The 20,116-nt window shown below is 39.9% G+C and overlaps 1 protein-coding gene across 4 annotated transcripts in view; it reads right to left on the reverse strand.

Annotated features, from left to right (window-relative positions):
• esyt2a (extended synaptotagmin-like protein 2a) overlaps positions 1-5,232 on the reverse strand; it is a 41,291-nt gene extending 36,059 nt beyond the window's left edge. For 3 of the 4 annotated variants that reach the window (XM_010883042.5, XM_020045355.3, XM_020045354.3), the window contains exons 1-2: positions 5,061-5,232; positions 4,303-4,732 (exon numbers count right to left, since the gene is read on the reverse strand). In XM_010883042.5, coding sequence (XP_010881344.2) covers positions 4,303-4,725 — 423 coding nt within the window. In that variant the 5' untranslated portion in view covers positions 4,726-4,732; positions 5,061-5,232. The remainder of the gene's footprint in view (positions 1-4,302; positions 4,733-5,060) is intronic. The other variant, XM_010883050.5, reaches the window with a different exon arrangement.
• Between the last annotated feature and the right edge of the window lie 14,884 nt (positions 5,233-20,116).

The raw sequence follows: 20,116 nt of genomic DNA on the forward strand, positions 1-20,116 counted from the left end.
TAGAAGGTATAAATGTTGTTGCCCTCACTAGATTAGAACCTGGCTGTGTCTTTAACCACTACGACAAAAAGCTAGACATATGCCAAGTGTCGATATAGCGTCTTGACATTAGATGACTACTCACGCATTAACATCACGCCAAGTTTGAATATTTTGCTAGACACCATTAAGCATTTTGTTAAACTGACTAAGTTTACTTCCACCACAAATAGCATCTATGAAATGTATGGCTTTTGCCACTGGCTGTTTTAACAGCTTATTAGCCAGTAATAGACTTACTAGAACCTACTAACTTACTACTTGGAATAGTCATAAGAAGTGAGCAATTACTAGCGAGAATGAAGATGAACTATACACTGCCAAAGCTATTTCATTTCATGGCACAACAACGCTAGTTTTACTTTCATTTGTGAATGACATTGATACAATAATTATCAATATAGGTGACGATAACTGACTTTTACGTCAAGTAAAAAGACAAGGGAATCGTGGAAACCCCTCCAATTTTACAACCCAAGGGGTTGTGATCTAGCCTATATCACCCCAAAAAGCATGCACGGATACGTACTTCAAAAATCCACCAGAAACAGACGCAATATAACAGTAAACAGTTGTATTTTAGACTTACTATAACGTAGATACTGATGGTTGTATCCAGCTAAGTTTTTATCTATCCTGAACAAATCCTAATGCATTATTTGTTTTGACAGTGACAAGGCTTGAAAACAGGTCCTTTTGCTTGGAAGTCTGTGCTCTAACCACTACGCTATTTAACAAGGGGTAGTCAGTCACCCAGTTAGAGACATTCGCTCTTATTGGCTGGCTCCACTTACGCAGTCCAGCAAAAAAAGCATACAAAAAGGATAACTAAACTTAATGGATAGTGAAAAGGCAACCAGATGAACTAATGAACAAAAGCTACACATGGCCTAACACCGAGAGGAGTTTATGGAAAAATTCGACAAAATTTTCTCCAAGTGAATAGGCTATGAAAAAGGTGCATCTTTGCCGATCTCTCCCAGATGTTCTAGAGGGGCTAACAAGTACCTTTTAATGCCAGTGTATAGGCCCAGACTCCTGGTTTAAGCACATGCATCGTTTGTCTATAGGTGACAAGAATAAGCTATAAAGGATTTTTTGAAAAATACAACATTCCTTTCGTCTGGTGAATACAATATTATCATGTGTATTATTAACATGACTTCAATATTTCATTTTTTAAATATCACGGTTATCGTCAATACCGGTTTATCCGACACCCCTAGTTCCAATAATTTGGATCACGACCGTACAACCCAGGAGAGAACAATTTAGCGGTGGAGCAGAAGGCGGCCATGTTGGAAATACTGTTTGCGGGTAGTTTGGTTTCCTTGTTGTAAACAAACCAGTTCAAAAGCGAAAACCCCATTCTTGGCTTATCAGACTAAGTCACAGCCCACACCACCAATTCTAGCCTCATTCCAGGCATATCTTCCGAGAAACAAACCTTATCTTTATTCAAAATTCCATCCCACTGCCTATATAGTGCACTACTATTGAGCAGCCAGAGCCATTAAGGGCCTGGAAAAAAGTAGTGCACTAGCAGAGGCTGCCATTTCGAACACAGTCAAGAGGAGGGCGTGGCTACCCAGTGAGTCCTGCGGTTTATTTTAAATACAGAGACAGAGACAGTTTGTGAAATTAACCAAGTATGTGGAATTTATTCTGCCATGACACAACCTAACCGAAGCAAAACATCAGAAGCTAGCAAGCCATGTTTCCTTCCTGTGTACTCCCCAGTTCAGTTGAAAGAGGTTGTGTGGTGAAGCCCCTCTCAAAGGGAAGATTGGTCTTTTCTCAATTTCATTCTCCATGCATTCTCTCGCTTCATTCTCCAAAACCATTAGAGTACAAGTTTTGAGCAGTGGGAGTTTCTGCCTCTCTCATGCAATGGGTTTTCAGCAGAAAAGGAGTAAGCAATTGAAAATTGCCATATTCCTCACTCCTGGTATAATGTACCATCCCCAAAAGGACCTGCAAATGTGATCTTACAGGCCATCCATAGTGTTGTGAAGCACACTGATTTGGGGAACAAAGTGTTGTTGGAAGGTGTGAACCAATCATGTGGATTAACAACATGCATCTGTTAAATGGGGGAAAAAAAAGGGGAAAAAAGAAAACACTCAGTCTGGTGAAATGGGATTAAATTGGCGGCCTGATGAAATGGGATTAAACTGGTAGTCAGGTGAAATTGGGTTAAAATGGCTATCTGGTTGAATGGGAATAAATCAGCTGGTTAAACGGGATTAAAGTGGCTATGTGGTTAAACGGTATTAAAGTGTCTATGTGGTTAAACGGGATTAAAGTGGCTTTGTGGTTAAACGAGATTAAAGTGGCTATGTGTTTAAACAGGATTAAAGTGGCTATGTGTTTAAATGGGATTAAAGTGGCTATGTGTTTAAATGGTATAAAACTGGGGGTCTGGTTAAAGTCGATTAAAGTGTCTGTCTGGTTATGTTGGTAGATGGACACATAACCATTAAAGTGTGAGATAGGATTAATTACATTGTATCACAGCCAAGAACAAGCACCATGGTAATAATCACAATCAGTCACATTCAAACAACTATAATCTCATACAGTATAATTTGAACTGGGCAGCTTTCTTCCCTGTTCAGTCAGATATACATAAAAACACTTGCAATGGCCAGGAATTGCCAGGGGCCTTCCAATATCAATACAATATGTATTGTGGTTCACATAATTCTGTATATATTTGATTTGATTTGATACTGTTATTTTATTGTGATTTAATGTTCCAATATTGCTCACCATGTCTGCTGCAGAGAGAAAAGTGAGATTCACATGATCATCAAGATTCATGATATAGATTTATCACAATAAACATGTTTTAATAAGTCTTCAACCCAAAGTCAGTGCAGAGCTGAGTCAGGTCACCCATGCAATACACTCAGCTGTCCCACTGCAATGTCACAGGCCAATAAAGGCCAAGTTCACAACATTGTTCTAAAAAGACATTTTTAAGATTTGGGCTGGGACACTCATTATATATACACTCAAGTGTCTGGGAATGAGATTATCACCATATAAAAAAAAGACAGATTCTGGGGGAACAATTAATCAAATGTGGCCTTCATCAGCCAATGAGAAATTTGAGTCATTTCCAGCGCAATAGTCAGTGGCTCAGTTGTCTTAGTCAGACAGATGATGGAGGCACATAGATACCGCATTGAGTCGGGGTAGTACAAGGTCGTTTTTGCTTTAGTAAAACTTGTTTGTTGGGATAAAATTATGTTACTACTGTGGCTGGCAAGCTAATTGAAGGAACATTTCATTTAACGTCATAGGACATTAGCTGGTTAGCTTCTCTTTCGTGTTATAAAGTGGCTGGCTCAGGCTTTAGTGTGCTTTTACATTTTCAAACATCAGAGACATAGCTCCATTAGGAGCCATAGCAAGCAGAATTTATCATCTTTTGATTTAAGCTAAAATCAAAGATGACGTGTAATTCACTCAGTAAAATCACTTCCATAGAATAATATGGTCATTTCATAAAGGTCAACTTTAAAAGGTTGTTAAAGTTGTATTAACAACTTTAAAAGGTTGTGTGCAATATCCTGGGGTTGTGTTTAGGTGAACTGAGGGTTGATGACTAGTGACTCTTGATGAACTTTGTCAAATTTAAATGTGTCATACATGTTATACAGGACCTTTGCATGATATCATTCTAACACACCTTTTGCTAAAAACTGTTTCAACTGACACTTGATCTGTGGGAAAACTAACATTCATAACCCGATTTGTATGTTGCAATTAACCAGGAATAGAGTAGCCATAGTCATCTTCCAAAAAGCCCTCAATCTGGTGTTTTAATTGGGCTTTTGCCTACCACAAGCCACTAGAATAGCTTCAAAGGACCTTGGCATAGATTCTACAAGTGTCTGGAGCATCAGTATTTGAGGGATGAATCAACATTTTTGTGAAATTCCTTAATTTAGTGTAAGAGATTCAGGCGCAGCTCCAGAATCTCTAAAAACTGCTCAATTGGATTGAGAGCATATGAGTGAACAGGCTATAAAATAGTCATTTTAATTTTTTTTTATAGAGAAGTCACTAAAGCAGTCACGTGGTCAAAACAAACAACTGTCATTCAAAGTTACAGATATCCTCTTTCAGCCATGGTGGCCAAAATAAAAGAGTTGGCGTGCCAAGCATTCCATATCCTGGGACGGAATGTTAATAAGATCTGTGTAGAAGTACCTGCTTTAAATGTTTAACTCAGCAAAACAATATAATTCTTACCCATGGAGGCAACTCAGAAGTCGACAACTTTTGTTTGACAGGTTTGTCTTCATGCTTCAAAAAGGCCAGGGCACGGGTGAATCTGTTGTCTTTATGGCCTTGATTTCTTCTCCACCAGAAAAAAATGACAAGCCCTATTAGAACCCAACTGAAGCTGAACTCAAAATATCCCAACACGTAAATGGGAAAAATCGCGATAAATGTCTTGGCCAAATTAATCCATATCTGAGTAGCATCAGTGAGTGAAGACTGTGGTTCATCTTTCAGATCCACTGGGGCATTTAAAAGCGTTGGACTAGCTGGAGGGCTTGGTGTTGACGGCAAAGCTGGTCCATTTTCCCAGGCCGTCGTTGGTCCTGTGGAAGTTGTCTTTTCAGACTCCGTTCCTTTAGCTCCACTTTTTGCAGCCGCCGCTCTTCTCATTTCCACTCTACGATTGAGTTTCAGAATAGAGGGAAGAATAAAAGACACAGATCAGATACACATTTCCTATGCGCAGGCACAGTATCATCTACAATGCCATAACACGATCAACAACGTGTTACAAGGTTTCCACAGTGAAAATGTTGCAACCACACCCGACGATTTATTCAGATTGAAGTAATCACATATCAAAGGGGTCAACAAAAACATAGACGACCTGTCAACCTGCTCTGCAGATAATGGAGTTACTCAACAGTCTCAAATCCACCACTTCAGGCCTAAAGCAAACTTTCTTTATTTTCTGTTAAAACATTGGCCTAAATATTCTGCCTCACCCGTTTGCGTATTCGACATCCGTAATTCTTTGAATTTAGTGTACCAGTCCCGAACACTGCATGGCGTCCTTCGACTACTTTATTTTCCAACGTAGCCCAGTAATCCCTTCACCATATCCTGCTTCACAGAGCGTTGGTACACGCACACAACGCAGGATCATGGTTCAGCCCATTCGCTCAGTCCAGCCCCCTTCTCATTTTATCATTGTCAATAAAGAAACACAGCGCAAGGCATTTTTGAAGATGGGATTTCCAAGCGCCATCTCGTGGATATTTGTGTCATATCTGACGTGTATTTGCTGGTATTTCCAATAGCCTACGTGCCGTTTGTTAAACCTTGCACAATGTTGTCTTTATATTCTATAGGTCATGTATCAGTTCTTAATTTAATGGAAAGGTTTGTACAACGAGTCTAAATAAGTAGCTTTTGATTGAATCAACTAAGAAACGATAGCATGCCCTAAAAATATGTAATACAATATTTTGTCCACTAGATGTCCCTAGAGGCTTGGTAGCCCATTGCCTAGAAGCTATAACATTTTAAATGGACCATCAGTTCGGAGAGGACGCTGTGGAGTTGACAGGACGGACAGTCCCTGAAGGTAAGTTTATGAATATAACAGCAAATCATGTTGATTAAATGTATGAACGAATCAATGGCCTCTGGGTGCTGAGGTGACTACTCAAATGTACTAATCCTCTGCTACATAAACACACAGATTTATAGTAGCTCTATGGGACCAAAGACCAGCAACCTTCTATTTAGATTTACATTGACAACCGATAGATGCTGCCAATTATTATGGCAAGTATTCAAATACTTTTTTCACAAAAAAGTTCAGATTGCTTAAGATAATCCCCATTGGAACTTTCTAGACGGTTCGTCTATAAACATGCACTGATTTGTAATCTCCCTCATATTCACTTTAGACACTACTGTTCCCCCCACCCTAAAACAGCCTGGACTTGCAAATACTATTCTGTCTCATTCGGTAAGTGAAGAAGAATAGGAGACAAGTCGTCTAATTGTTTGAATTCAGTCTTGTAAACATTAGAGGGAGGATTCGACACAGTGCCCCTTTAAGGGGTGTGAGACCCTGGTCCACCTGGGTAGCTATCAGGGATGCAGGAGGACACTGCGGGGGTCCATGGTGGGTCCGTGGTGGATTGGGGCCCGTGGTGGGCCCGTGGTGGGCCCGTGGTGGGTGTAGGGCCCGTGGTGGGTGGGGGCTTGTGGTGGGTGGGGGTCCGTTGTGGGCCCGTGGTGGGTGGGGGCTCGTGGTGGGTGGGGGTCCGTTGTGGGCCCGTGGTGGGTGGGGGCTCGTGGTGGGCCCGTGGTGGGTAGGGGACCTGTGGTGACAAACAGAAGACAGACAGAAGAACACAGGAGATTTTGCAATTAATTAAGATTCATTATTGTAATTGTTTGTCAGCACTAGTAACAAAATGCTGCAAATGCAGGCACACAGATCAATAGACATCCTCTTTCACTATTCCTCTTGTCACTCTGCTTTCCCTCGTAACATCCATGGGTGTGTGTCATTCTCACCTGCACTGCCATATGTTTATGTATCATTACAACAAATACACTGAAAACAGGAAAACTTAAAAACATGTTCCTTTTGCATCTTAATATCTATTAATTTGGCATCAACGGTCACAACAAAAGGATGTATTTCGACGACAGCCTTTGTACGATATATACGTTCAGGAACGGGGCACCCAAACACAACATTTTCACTACAAACATTTGAGATGAGCACTTTTCCTTTTTTTTCTGTAATTGTTACAACATATCCCAAAGGATTCGGGCCTTTCTAAGCATCTTAGCCACCTAGCCATACTGCTTTTTTCCACATTGCTCCTCCAACCTTGAAACAACATGGGTCAAAGCTTCTGAGGGCACACTCACTCATTTTTTTATGCAAGAGTCTGAGCCACCTGAGGGAGTCTATATAGTACAATGAGACCAGAAAATCAATTTTGATGTGCTTTAGACTGCTGCGCCACCAGGAAGGGCATCTTTCTATTTTAATGACAAAATTGATGTTACTATTTACCAGTACGATTTGAGTACAACATAGAATTTAATCCTTGGACATAGTTTTTTCCACGCAGAAACATGACCATAACCGGCTCATCTTTCTTCTGTTTGTTTTAATACAGAATTTCCTTCTCCTTTATGTATTCTTGCATACTGCATATTTATGATAAGGGACAGCATAGAAGCAAATGTGGTATTTTCAATTTGTTTATTGTCTGAGGGGAACTCAGTCAGCGTTAGTAAAATACACAATTTGCAATTCAACAGTTTGATTGTACATCAGCAGCCAGGTCACTTCCCAGGGGCCCTAACCTCCAAGGGGCACCCATTGATTTTGTTACTCATTCTCCCTCAGTTATGTCATAAGTGAGTGCAAATTGTGTAGAATTGTAGAAGAATATCTACCAAAACACAATGTGTTTTTCACTGCCCCTGGGAAAATTTACTGAATAGCAAGAGCTAAGCTGTAAAAATGCACAAAAAATGCTGTAACTGCCTCAAATGCAATCAATTTTAAATCTGAACTTTTTATGAATTTTATATGTACTGTTTTTTACCAGGCTTGTTGAATTTGAACCCACTGTTATTTACAGCAACCACCTGGGGATTAGATTCCAGATGAGGGGATGAAAGAGCCAAATTGGAAGCTGTGAATAATTAGTTACCCATGTTGGTATGAGGGTGAGAAATTCGGGATCAATAGCAAACACAAAAAGTCCGGACAATTACTTAATGTCACATCCTAAAGAGACATGGAGGCCACCCAACCACATTTTGTTTAAGGCCCACAAAATGCAAGAGCTGGCTGTGTGTTTAATGATAATGAGTGGGAAGCTTTTCAGAAATTGCCTGGGTTTCTGTTTGGTCCAAACTAAAGTCAGATTGTAACTTTTCAGATTGTTACTCATGTTATCATCAGTGTTTTCCCCCTGGAGAGCATTTGCTGGGAAGAATCAGCTAACTCCAGCCGGTAGACAGATGACTGAGAAGAGGAGTGTACACATCTCTATTCACTAATGTTCAATTAATCCAGATGATCTGCTTTTAGATACAGTGGGGAGAACAAGTATTTGATACACTGCCGATTTTGCAGGTTTTCCTACCTAAAAAGCATGTAGAGGTCTGTAATTTTTTATTACAGACCTCTACACTTCAACTGTGAGAGACGGAATCTAAAACAAAAATCCAGAAAATAACATTGTATGATTTTTAAGTAATTAATTTGCATTTTATTGCATGATATAAGTATTTGATCACTGTGATAACAATTTCTAAAGTCCAAAACCCATTGATCTGCATCTACCCCCGTCCTGCTGGAGCTATATGTTTACCTTAACACCTCATACTTCCTTTCCCACAGCACAACCAACATTCCTTTTCTCATCTAAACAGTTGCTCAGTCGTTTAATCAGTTAGAATACATTATTAAAGAAATTTCCACAACATCACCTACCAACCAGTAAGAATTCTGGCTCTCACAGACCTGTTAGTTTTCTTTAAGAAGCCCTCCTGTTCTCCACTCATTACCTGTATTAACTGCACCTGTTTGAACTCGTTACCTGTATAAAAAACACCTGTCCACACACTCAATCAAATAGACTCCAACCTCTCCACAATGGCCAAGACCAGAGAGCTGTGTAAGGACATCAGGGATCAAATTGTAGACCTGCACAAGGCTGGGATGGGCTACAGGACAATAGGCAAGCAGCTTGGTGAGAAGGCAACAACTGTTGGCGCAATTATTAGAAAATTGAAGAAGCTCAAGATGACGGTCAATCTCCCTCGGTCTGGGGCTCCATGCAAGATCTCACCTCGTGGGGCATCAATGATCATGAGGAAGGTGAGGGATCAGCCCAGAACTACACTGCAGGACCTGGTCAATGACCTGAAGAGAGCTGAGACCACAGTCTCAAAGAAAACCATTAGTAACACACTACGCCGTCATGGATTAAAATCCTGCAGCACACGCAAGGTCCCCCTGCTCAAGCCAGCGCATGTCCAGGCTCGTCTGAAATTTGCCAATGACCATCTGGATGATCCAGAGGAGGAATGGGAGAAGGTCATGTGGTCTGATGAGACAAAAATGTAGCTTTTTGGTCTAAACTCCACTCGCCATGTTTGGAGGAAGAAGAAGGATGAGTACAACCCAAAGAACACCATCCCAACCGTGAAGCATGGAGGTGGAAACATAATTCTTTGGGGATGCTTTTCTGCAAAGGGGACAAGACGACTGCACCGTATTGAGGGGAGGATGGATGGGGCCATGTATCGCAAGATCTTGGCCAACAACCAACCTTCCCTCAGTAAGAACATTGAAGATGGGTCGTGGCTGGGTCTTCCAGCATGACAACGACCTGAAACACACAGCCAGGGCAACTAAGGAGTGGCTCCGTAAGAAGCATCTCAAGGTCTTGGAGTGGCCTAGCCAGTCTCCAGACCTGAACCCAATAGAAAATCTTTGGAGGGAGCTGAAAGTCCGTATTGCCCAGCGACAGCCCCGAAACCTGAAGGACCTGGAGAAGGTCTGTATGGAGGAGTGGGCCAAAATCCCTGCTGCAGTGTGTGCAAACCTGGTCAAGAACTACAGGAAACGTATGATCTCTGTAATTGCAAACAAAGGTTTCTGTACCAAATATTAAGTTCCGCTTTTCTGATATATCAAATACTTATGTCATGCAATAAAATGCAAATGAATTATTTAAAAATCATACAATGTGATTTTCTGGATTTTTGTTTTAGATTCCATCACTCACAGTTGAAGCGTACCTATGATAAAAATTATAGACCTCTACATGCTTTGTAAGTAGCTAAACCTGCAAAATCGGCAGTGTATCAAATACTTGTTCTCCCCACTGTATAACATTTGTAATATTGTTATATTCAACATTATTTAGGCTTTCCAGCGTTTCAAGCTAAAACTGAAATAATCAGCGGGAACTATACCCCAGCAGTTGCCGGTGATGCCCAACTGGTGCTGTGATCAACAAGATTATCTGTAATGGTACCTTCTGCTATCTGTGATCAACAATATTACCCATAACGGTACCTGCTACTATCTGTGATCAACGATATTTCCCATAAAGGTCCCCACTGCTGCTATCTGTGATACACAATATTACCCAAAACGATCCCCACTGCTGCTATCTGTGATCTACAGTATTACCCAAAAAGGTCCCCACTGCTACTATCTGTGATCAACAATATTAACCAAAAAGTTCCCCTCTGCTTCTCTCTGTGATCAACAAGATTACCCATAAAGGTCCCCACTGCTGCTATCTGTAATCAACAAGATTACCCATAATTGTCCCCAATGCTGCTATGGACAAGTCCAAACTTGAAACTATTTATAACACTTCTGATATTCACCTCAATGAAATTGGCTGCAAGTTGTGGTGTGTAGTGAACCGTTTAAAAAAAGGTACAACCACTCATTGCTTGACACCGTCTTTTGACCAGGAAAATGGTCTGCTCAGGAAGAATTTCAAAAGAATGCGCTTCAGTTATTCATTATGACATGGTAGAACAACATGAAAACAGCCACAGTGAAGCTCTCCTCTATGGTCACATCACTCGCTGCCATGCTACATGATGTGTCATGGATATGCCCTCATTTATTCCCCAGAGATATTCATTGAAATGACCTCAATGTTTCAGTGATTCAGTTTACACAACTGTATCTTACAGTAGTGTAGAATCTAGATCCAAATGGTTGTTGTGTGTGCTGTAACTGACCAATATGCATGTCCCAAAAGTCTTTTTTCATTATTATATCAGTGAGTGGTCTGTTTTTTGTCAGAGTGGTGACAGATTATCCGTAGGTTAATTGATTGTGTTTTTGTTCTAGAACTTGCTTTTGTTCTACTGCTTTTGCTCATGTTCTGATAAAAAGCTTTTTTCTGATGAAGGGGCAATTATGGCATAGTTTTTACTTAAGTATTTTGTTGCTGTTGGCAATTGAATTAAAGTCCAAATTATTATTTTTTCCAGTTGAATAGAAAATGTTTTGCTATTCTATGACCAAAATATATCATTTTGGGATACAAAAGATCTTCCCACAAAGAGTGACAATAGAAATGAATGGATTCTGTTTACTAGGTCAAAATGTACAATGCAGAACTACTTCATTATATTTCTTGTTTAATCAATTTCCTTATAAGAGCCCCTAGAATTAGGTTCAATGCAAGTTTAGAAATGACGTGGTGATAGGCTAATTTACCCAGCAAACTTTGTGGGAGAAAAGAAATGTTGCTGACCTTTGAACAAAGTGTTAAATTACTCAATAAAAATTTGGGTTGTAGGTTTCCATCAGGGTAATACTTAAAGCGGACTCACGCAGAGTATTGGTTTCTAGTGAAGTGTGCCAACTGTGTGAACATCACTTTTCCTTTTGATGGTATGGTTTATAATGTATACTGCTCAGCAGGACGGAAGAAAAGTCAATATTTGGAATGTTGAAATGAAATGTCTTTAGTTACAAACTGCCTGGAAAAGACATTCAATTCCATGAAGAGTTGTACACCATGCAAGCCTACAACATACATATTCCATTCAATAAAGCTACCTCTGAGAGTATTTCTCATAAACCTTTTTCTGTGGACATTTTCAGTTGTCCCACCTTATAGAAAATGCCTTTAAAAGTTTGAGAGCATTTTACAATGACAATTTCCCAAGATTGAGCTCTGTAATGTACATGTATATATATAAACGAGTTCATGTTTAAACATAGTTTTATTTCATTATTTTTGATCTCTCAGTTTAAATGTGGTACAGCTTATAAAAGCTTGTTTATAAGCATTCCAATAATGCCTTACAAAGCCCATATGTCATGTTTTACATGGGAACATATTTTGCTGCAGAATAGTATATGCTTTTATGAAGCTACATAGAATATAGGCACTGTTCATACCAGTGCTAGCTAGCTGTCTAAGGTTAGCAAGATACCTACCATAACCAGCTATTAATTGATATAAAATCATCAACCTTGTTTAAAATAATGTTCAAATTTAAATGACAAAATCTCACTCAACACATAAATACTACAAACATTTGATTGCAATGAATACAGATGTAACTCACTGATTTTCACTGCTTGGTGGTACCACAAGCGTGCATTTTATATGCAAACCTCGTTATATTATTTTACATTTGACAAGTTGATTTGGAATATTAAAACCCCTGTTTATGTTGTGCTTGCAAAAGGATTATGAAGCATAATCCTTTTGAATACACAGAGTCAGAGTCAGTGACCGGTTTTATTAGCAAATGTATTGACGACGTTGTACCACGTACAACTACAAAATAATTTCCTAATCAAAAACGTGGGTCAACAGTGGTATTCATGCCATGCTAAAGGCACGGAGTGCAGCATTCAACTCCGGCAGCATGGACCATTATAAGAAATCCCGGTATGATTTCAGGAAGGCAAAAAAAACTGCAAAAAGTCAATGCAGAGTCAAAGTAGAATCTCTCTACCAGGGCTCCAATACCAGGAACATGTAGAGTGGTCTGAAAACCATCACTGACTATAAAGGCAATACAGGTAGTGTGGGGGAAGTGTCGGCTTCTCACCCAGAGGAACTGAACTCTTTCTATTCTCGCTTTATCATCCCTGGCATGGATACTCAAATGGACCAGGATGGCTGCCCTTTACAAATGACCAGGTCAGACGTCTGTAAAGCCCTAAAAAGGATTAACACCCACAAGGCTCCTGGACCAGACAACATCTCAGGTCGTCTTCTCAAGGTCTGTGCTGACCAACTGGCTGATGTCTTTATTGATATCTTTAACCTTCAGTGGTCCCCACCTGCTTCAAAAAGTCCATCATTGTTCCTGTGCCAAAAAAGCAAAAAGTCCTCTGCATGAATGACTACCGCCCTGTAGCATTCACACCAATCATCATGAAGTGCTTTGAGCGGATAGTTAAAACACACATCACAGACTCCATGCATGCAACACTTGACCCGCTATAGTTTGCCTACAGACAAAACAGAGATGAAGTAAGGTCACTGACTTCGTGGTGTAAGGAAAACAACCTCCAGCTCAATATCAGAAAAAAACTAAGGAGATGATTGTTGATCACAGGAAGCAGCGGCGGGGAGACCACACAATTTCGTCTTTGCTCTTTGCGGATGATGTTGTCGTTTTGGCCCCTTCAAACCAGGACCTTCAGCATGCACTGGGGCGGTTTGCAGCCGAATGTGAAGCGGTGGGGATGAGAATCAGTACCTCTAAATCCCATGGCTTGCCCACTTCAGGTTGGTGGAGAGTGCTTGCCTCAAGTGGAGGAGTTTAAGTGTCTAGGGGTCTTGTTCACAAGTGAGGGAAGGATGGAACGGGAGATTGACAGACGGATCGGTGCAGCTTTTGCATTAATGCGGTCGATGTATCGGTCTGTCGTGGTGAAGAAAGAGCTGAGCGCAAGGCGAAGCTCTCGATTTACCGGTCAATCTACGTTCCTACTCTCACCTATGGTCATGAGCTTTGGGTCATAACCGAAAGGACCAGATCCCGGATACAGGCGGCCGAAATGAGCTTTCTCCGCAGGGTGGCTGGGCGATCCCTTAGAGATAGGGTAAGAAGCTCGGTCACCCGGGACGAGCTCAGAGTAGAGACGCTGCTCCTCCACATTGAGAGGGGTCAGCTGAGGTGGCTTGGGCATCTGTTTCGAAAGCCTCTGGAATGAGTAGTTAATGGATGAATATGAATGAATGAATATAATTACTGTTACTTTTTAACTTTTAACTGCACTGTCAGGAGTTGGAAAGCATTTAATTGCCGTAACTTATTATTGCAAACGACAAATAAACCTTTTGAACGTGAACTTGAACATAAGTTAAGCAGAATTTGTTTACACATTCAGTTCTTATTTTTGACCCTTATGTCAAACAACCATCCTTGTCCTTTACCGCCAAAGAGGACTAGGAGGATTTGCCCCATATTTTCTTTCGCATATTCATTGACCTCTGACCTTTATCTGTGTCACAAATGGCACCATATAGGCCACTTGCTAATAGCTGAGTCCTTTACGGTGAAAATGGTGCCAATTCGGACACTGCAGAAATGTCCCACAACAAAAAATGTATGGGAAAGCACAAACACACACACGTATACACACACACAGAATACAATGTTTGAGCATCCAGTCAACCCTTAAGGCTGCTTACAGAGCATCTTGCTCAATTCAAGTCTAGGGCTTTCATTATGTTGACACAGGGACAGAGAAAATATTCTTTTTAAATGGACAACAGAGTATACATCCCTGGGGTTGAAGTAATTCAACTCAGCATTTCATAAGAAGCCTAGAAGGATATTGGTTTAATCACAAAAGGAACCCTATTTTAAACGTCTTTCAACATATGCAGTACTTTATACCAGAGCCCTATTGGGTGGTTCACTTAAAGTAGTCTGAACCATATAGAAAAGGATGCTATTTGCAAAGGATCTATTACTCACAACATTCATTAATGGATATAATGTAAGCATGTTAAAGAGTTGCGGAGGCAACTTTATAATTGATTATTTGTTAAAGCTGTAATAATATCCAACTTCAAATACAGAATGGCTCTTAAGTACCAGATATATTAGGTTAGTAAGCTACAATAGGTTACCATTGGTAACAGATGGTTGAGTGGACTGTTCATATCAGGTTGGAACTACATGGTTAGTTAACTGGCCTTACATGTAAACTAACCACAGGGAAAAAAATGTAGGCAATGTCTCGCCAGCTAGAACTATTTTCTTCTTTGACCAGCTTAAAAGCAATGTTAGTTAGACAGTAACAGTAAAACAAGACTGCACTTTTGCTTTTTCCTGACCAGGAAACACATATTCACAACAAGGCATATATTCAGCATATGGACAAAAGCTGGCTGGTCCATTGAATTGCAAAAGGATGTCATTTTCTATCACTATTTTGGATTTCACTTTGTGAAGATTGACACAGCTTCTACTGTGCTGATCCATGCCTTTTTCGTGCAATAGCACAAGATAATGGGATGATTTCAGTTTCACCACCATCACTTGCTAAATAGTGTTAAATAGGATTAATTTGTTAAACCATACTTATTCATATGAACATAAAATCAGGCATTCAGTTGGCTATAGGTAGAATGTATTTTTAATCTGAAAAGAAAATATTTGGATGTGGTACTAAAATTTATGGATTTCAATGAGAGCTCTTTTCTTTACCCTTGGTGGGTGAGATCCAAACTGTTGCCAGGGACGCAGTGGTCAGACATTTATACCTGTCTTCCTCCAGGAGAGATATTTATTCATTATAAATACCTTATGGCCATTTACATTACATGGAAAACTAGGCGTATCGACTTTGTTCATGTTTAGAAACACAAACACACATTCATTGTCACACTGTTTCACTGTCAATATTTTAGGAAATGTATTTAATTTGTAAGTCAGGCTCTACAAAATGTGCGCTCAACATGGTTTTCAGAACAAATACATTTTCTCTGGTATGAAGAATTAAACAGTAATACATAATATTTACATACAAGTGCAAATGCTTTGGAGTAAAGTAAGCACTGCATTAAAGGTGAATATTATAATTTTTTCTGATCCTGAAATAAGCATTTGGACCAAGGAAATATTCAGTTTTCTTTCAATGTCCATAAGTGGATTTCTGTTGATGTGGACATTTCTGTACTCAACATGCTCATGCCCTGATTACTTTTCAGTGATGTTTAGTTAGCAGTGTGTATAGTAAGCTGCCATTTGTAATAGTTGTTTAAGAAAACCCATTCTTTGATTACAGCTGAGGAATCATTAAACAAGTTTCCATTGTTTGAATTTTTTTTGAAAAATATGTTTCCATGTTTGAAAAATGTGTACAAAGCACATGAAATACCAAGACACACCCAACCGATGTGGGAGGTTTTCCATTGAGTAGTCTGATTATACAAACAGAGTATAATCAAGTAGGGTTGGCTGGCACCTAGTATTTTTTCATCTTCACATAACATCAGGTTTGGATTGCAATCTGATTTCCACAACCTGTATAATAAAATGGCATCCTATTTTGTACCTAGCTCACAAACACTCCAATGGTGCCTGGGACAAAATAGGTTACCATTTGGGACCGGGATACTGTTTATAAAAGAATGATGGGTGCCTCTTCCTTTGCTGTGTTGTGTTCAGGAAGGAATTTGTTTGTGGTAGGTTGCTGGGCATCATGGATACTTCTAATGCATTATGATGTTTGCTAGAGATGAGGGCTGTGACTAAAATGGCACCCTTTTCCCTACTGTTGTGCACTAGGTTTGATTCGACCTGTTACCTCTGGTAAAAAGTAGTGTACCTCCTGGGATCGAGAGTGCCATTTCAGTAACGGGAGACATGAGATCATATTAACGTAATGAATTGAAAAAGTCCCATTCTTCCAACAGGGGAGGATTTACTGTCCTGTACCCGACACAAAATCTTGTATATAGTGAATAGTTAATGAATTACAAGGACACTCTGTGTTAAAAGCCTGTCACAGAAGGTTTTGTGGATAGGTAATGAAAGCAAGACCACAATATACAGCTGATTAGAAAGGAACCACGGCTTCCCTAAACCCTTTTACATAATATAGTTAATGTGGATGTGACACAGACATTGGATCTGGTTGCAGAATTTAACTTGTGTTGTAGCTATCATTATTATTTAAGTAATCATATTCCATTGCATTGCAGATGGATTCGCAACCCCTAGTCAGGAAGAAGACCCAAACTTGTACCACGTTGATATTTCAAGGTGATGACAAGGAGCATAGCAAAAAATCAGCAACGGTGGTACAGAAATGAACAAACATTAATCACATGATGTTAAAGGCATACATTTTGTTTCATAAAATGTCCAACCATCTATATGTTTGTTTTACTTTCCAGAAATGAAATGGCTATAGGGCAGTTGGGCAAATGCCAGACTGGGTTATGTATCTTCAGCCCAGGGGGCCTATCAACATTTTTGGTGTTATACAGAACAACACGCTAATAATGGGGGGTCTCGCGTCTGATTCATGGTCCTTGTCGGTCCCTGTACCCGCTCACACACCACCCTTTTACAAAGACAAACAAATTTCACAGAAATGTCCTTGATAGCCAAACAGTTAGATAAATAGTTTGCAACCACAAGGTTGATCGTATGTATTTCCCCTTACAGTAATCCAAATTTGAGGGCTTTGAAGGTTGAAGAATAAAAACAACCTTGACCTTATGTTACCTAACATGTGCCTGGTTAGACACATTTTCAGACAATATCTGTACTGTGAAAAATTATTTTTTTCACAGTACAGATACTACTGTACTCTGAATGGAGAACTGCTGAACTGTGTACGTCCCACAAAGTACACTCCCTGAGCTATTTTCAAATGCACACAAGGAAAGAATATGCTATTTGGAAGAATATGGTGAGAAATAATTTAGCTGTTAATTACATATACTGATTGAATAATTTAAGACATTTGAGACAAGAAAAAAAAGCCATATGTAAGAGTTTGCCCCCACACAAAGGCAGAGAAATGCTAATTATATTTTTGACAGTATTGGGAAAAGATGTTATTTGAAATGGAATGCTTGCCAAAAAGTTGGTCACTGATGTGTATTTACACTCAGTAGATTCAATGTCTTCCAGATTATTTTGTTTTGTTTACTTGGGGACCCATTGTTGTCTAGTTGCTAGTTGTGATAGAGCTCTGGAAACAACTCAAAGAAATACAGGCATTGGCCATATACACACCTAAAGGATTATTAGGAACACCATACTAATATTGTGTTTGACCCCCTTTCGCCTTTCCTGCTTTAATTCTACGTGGCATTGATTCAACAAGGTGCTGAAAGCATTCTTTAGAAATGTTGGCCCATATTGATAGGATAGCAACATGCAGTTGATGGAGATTTGTGGGATGCACATCCAGGGCACGAAGCTCCCGTTCCACCACATCCCAAAGATGCTCTATTGGGTTGAGATCTGGTGACTGTGGGGGCCATTTCAGTACTGTGAACTCATTGTCATGTTCAAGAAACCAATTTGAAATGATGGGTACATGGTGGTCATAAAGGGATGAACATGGTCAGAAACAATGCTCAGGTAGGCCGTGGCATTTAAACGATGCCCAATTGGCACTAAGGGGCCTAAAGTGTGCCAAGAAAACATCCCCCAAACCATTACACCACCACCACCAGCTTGCACAGTGGTAACAAGGCATGATGGATCCATGTTCTCATTCTGTTTACGCCAAACTCTGACTCCATCTGAATGTCTCAACAGAAATCGAGACTCATCAGACCAGGCAACATTCTTCCAGTCTTCAACTGTCCAATTTTGGTGAGCTTGTGCAAATTGTAGCCTCTTTTTCCTATTTGTAGTGGAGATGAGTGGTACCCGGTGGGGTCTTCTGCTGTTGTAGCCCATCCGCCTCAAGGTTGTGCGTGTTGTGGCTTCACAAATGCTTTGCTGCATACCTCGGTTGTAACGAGTGGTTATTTCACTAAAAGTTGCTCTTCTATCAGCTTGAATCAGGTGGCCTCTGACCTCTTCTATCAGCTTGAATTAGTCGGCCTCTGACCTCTAGCATCAACAAGGCATTTTCGCCCACAGGACTGCCGCATACTGGATGTTTTTCCCTTTTCACACCATTCTTTGTAAACCCTAGGAATGGTTGTACGTGAAAATCCCAGTAACTGAGCAGATTGGGAAATTCAGGAGATTGTCTTGACCAGGACCACACACCTAAATGCATTGAAGCAACTGCCATTTGATTGGTTGATTAGATAATTGCATTATGAAAAATAATGAGAAATTGAACAGGTGTTCCTAACAATCCTTTAGGTGAGTGTATATGTTAGCTTCCTTGACATCAGGCTAGCTTTCTATACAGTAGGTCCTATACATCACTGTTCGGTGCCTCTAGCCTAGGAAGTACACAAAAAGCTTTTTTTGCTCAGATTTACAGTCATATGATAGCCAGGATAGGCTATAGAAATGGAAATTCAAAACCACATGATGTATAATGTTAGCTAGATTGCTAAGCTAGCTAATCGTTGTGCCGTAAGCTGCTAGGCCATAGAGTCGTAAATATATTGTTTCAATCATTCGCCAGAGGGCTAAACATACAGATGTCTCCTTTAAAACTTGGATGTGGGATTCAAGTTTGGTCTGGTAACTGAATAAAGCCCTAAAAAAGGTTTCAGACTAAAATGTTATCTTTACAAAATATTAAGATTTATGCTCTAACTTTAAGTTGCTCTGGTAAAATGTAAACATGAAAATGTTGAATGTTCTGTGGAAGTTACTTTTTTCTTCTTCTAAAATCTTGATATTGGAGCAGTAACTCCGCTGTGAGTGCTTATCCGTTAAAGTTAACTCCTCACTTATAATGGCCAGATTAATTAATTGAAAATATTGGGACATTTACGGTTTAGTGCTGAACCAAACATGGACCTTTCAACACGACAATGATCAAAAACACACCACAAAATGGTTCAAAATGTATAATTAGAGGATTTTAGAATGGCCAGGACAAAGCCCAAATCTCAGTTTGATCGAAATGCTGTGGGGGCTTGAAGCTGGCTGTGCATTCAAGAAAGCCCTCAAACATGACACAGCACAAGCAGCAATGTAATGAAGTGTGGGCAATTAATCCTCCCAGTTGATGTAAAAGCCTGATAGTACAGTTGCAAGAAACAGCTACATTAACTTATTTCACAAGCTATTGAAGTAAACTTTCCAGGGGTATTTACCTTTTCACATGACTGTGTGTGTACATAAACCACTACACTAGGTATTGAGTGCAAATTTTGGATCACTTTGAGAAAAGTTACATCAGTAACCTGTATGCTCATGCTAACAATTGATAAAAGTTCTGAAAAAATAAAGATCTGCCTTCTTTGTTAAGTGCTACAAGTCTTTCACACCTTACATTTGTCATTTAGGAAGTGAATCTGATGTTGCATAAAATGAGGCCTTCTTTACTCAAGGGTGAGTGGAAAATTGGAGCCAAATCAAGGAGGTCAAGGTG

Source organism: Esox lucius, chromosome 3, assembly GCF_011004845.1.
Source record: "Esox lucius isolate fEsoLuc1 chromosome 3, fEsoLuc1.pri, whole genome shotgun sequence".
In the NCBI taxonomy this organism is placed as follows: Eukaryota; Metazoa; Chordata; class Actinopteri; order Esociformes; family Esocidae; genus Esox; species Esox lucius.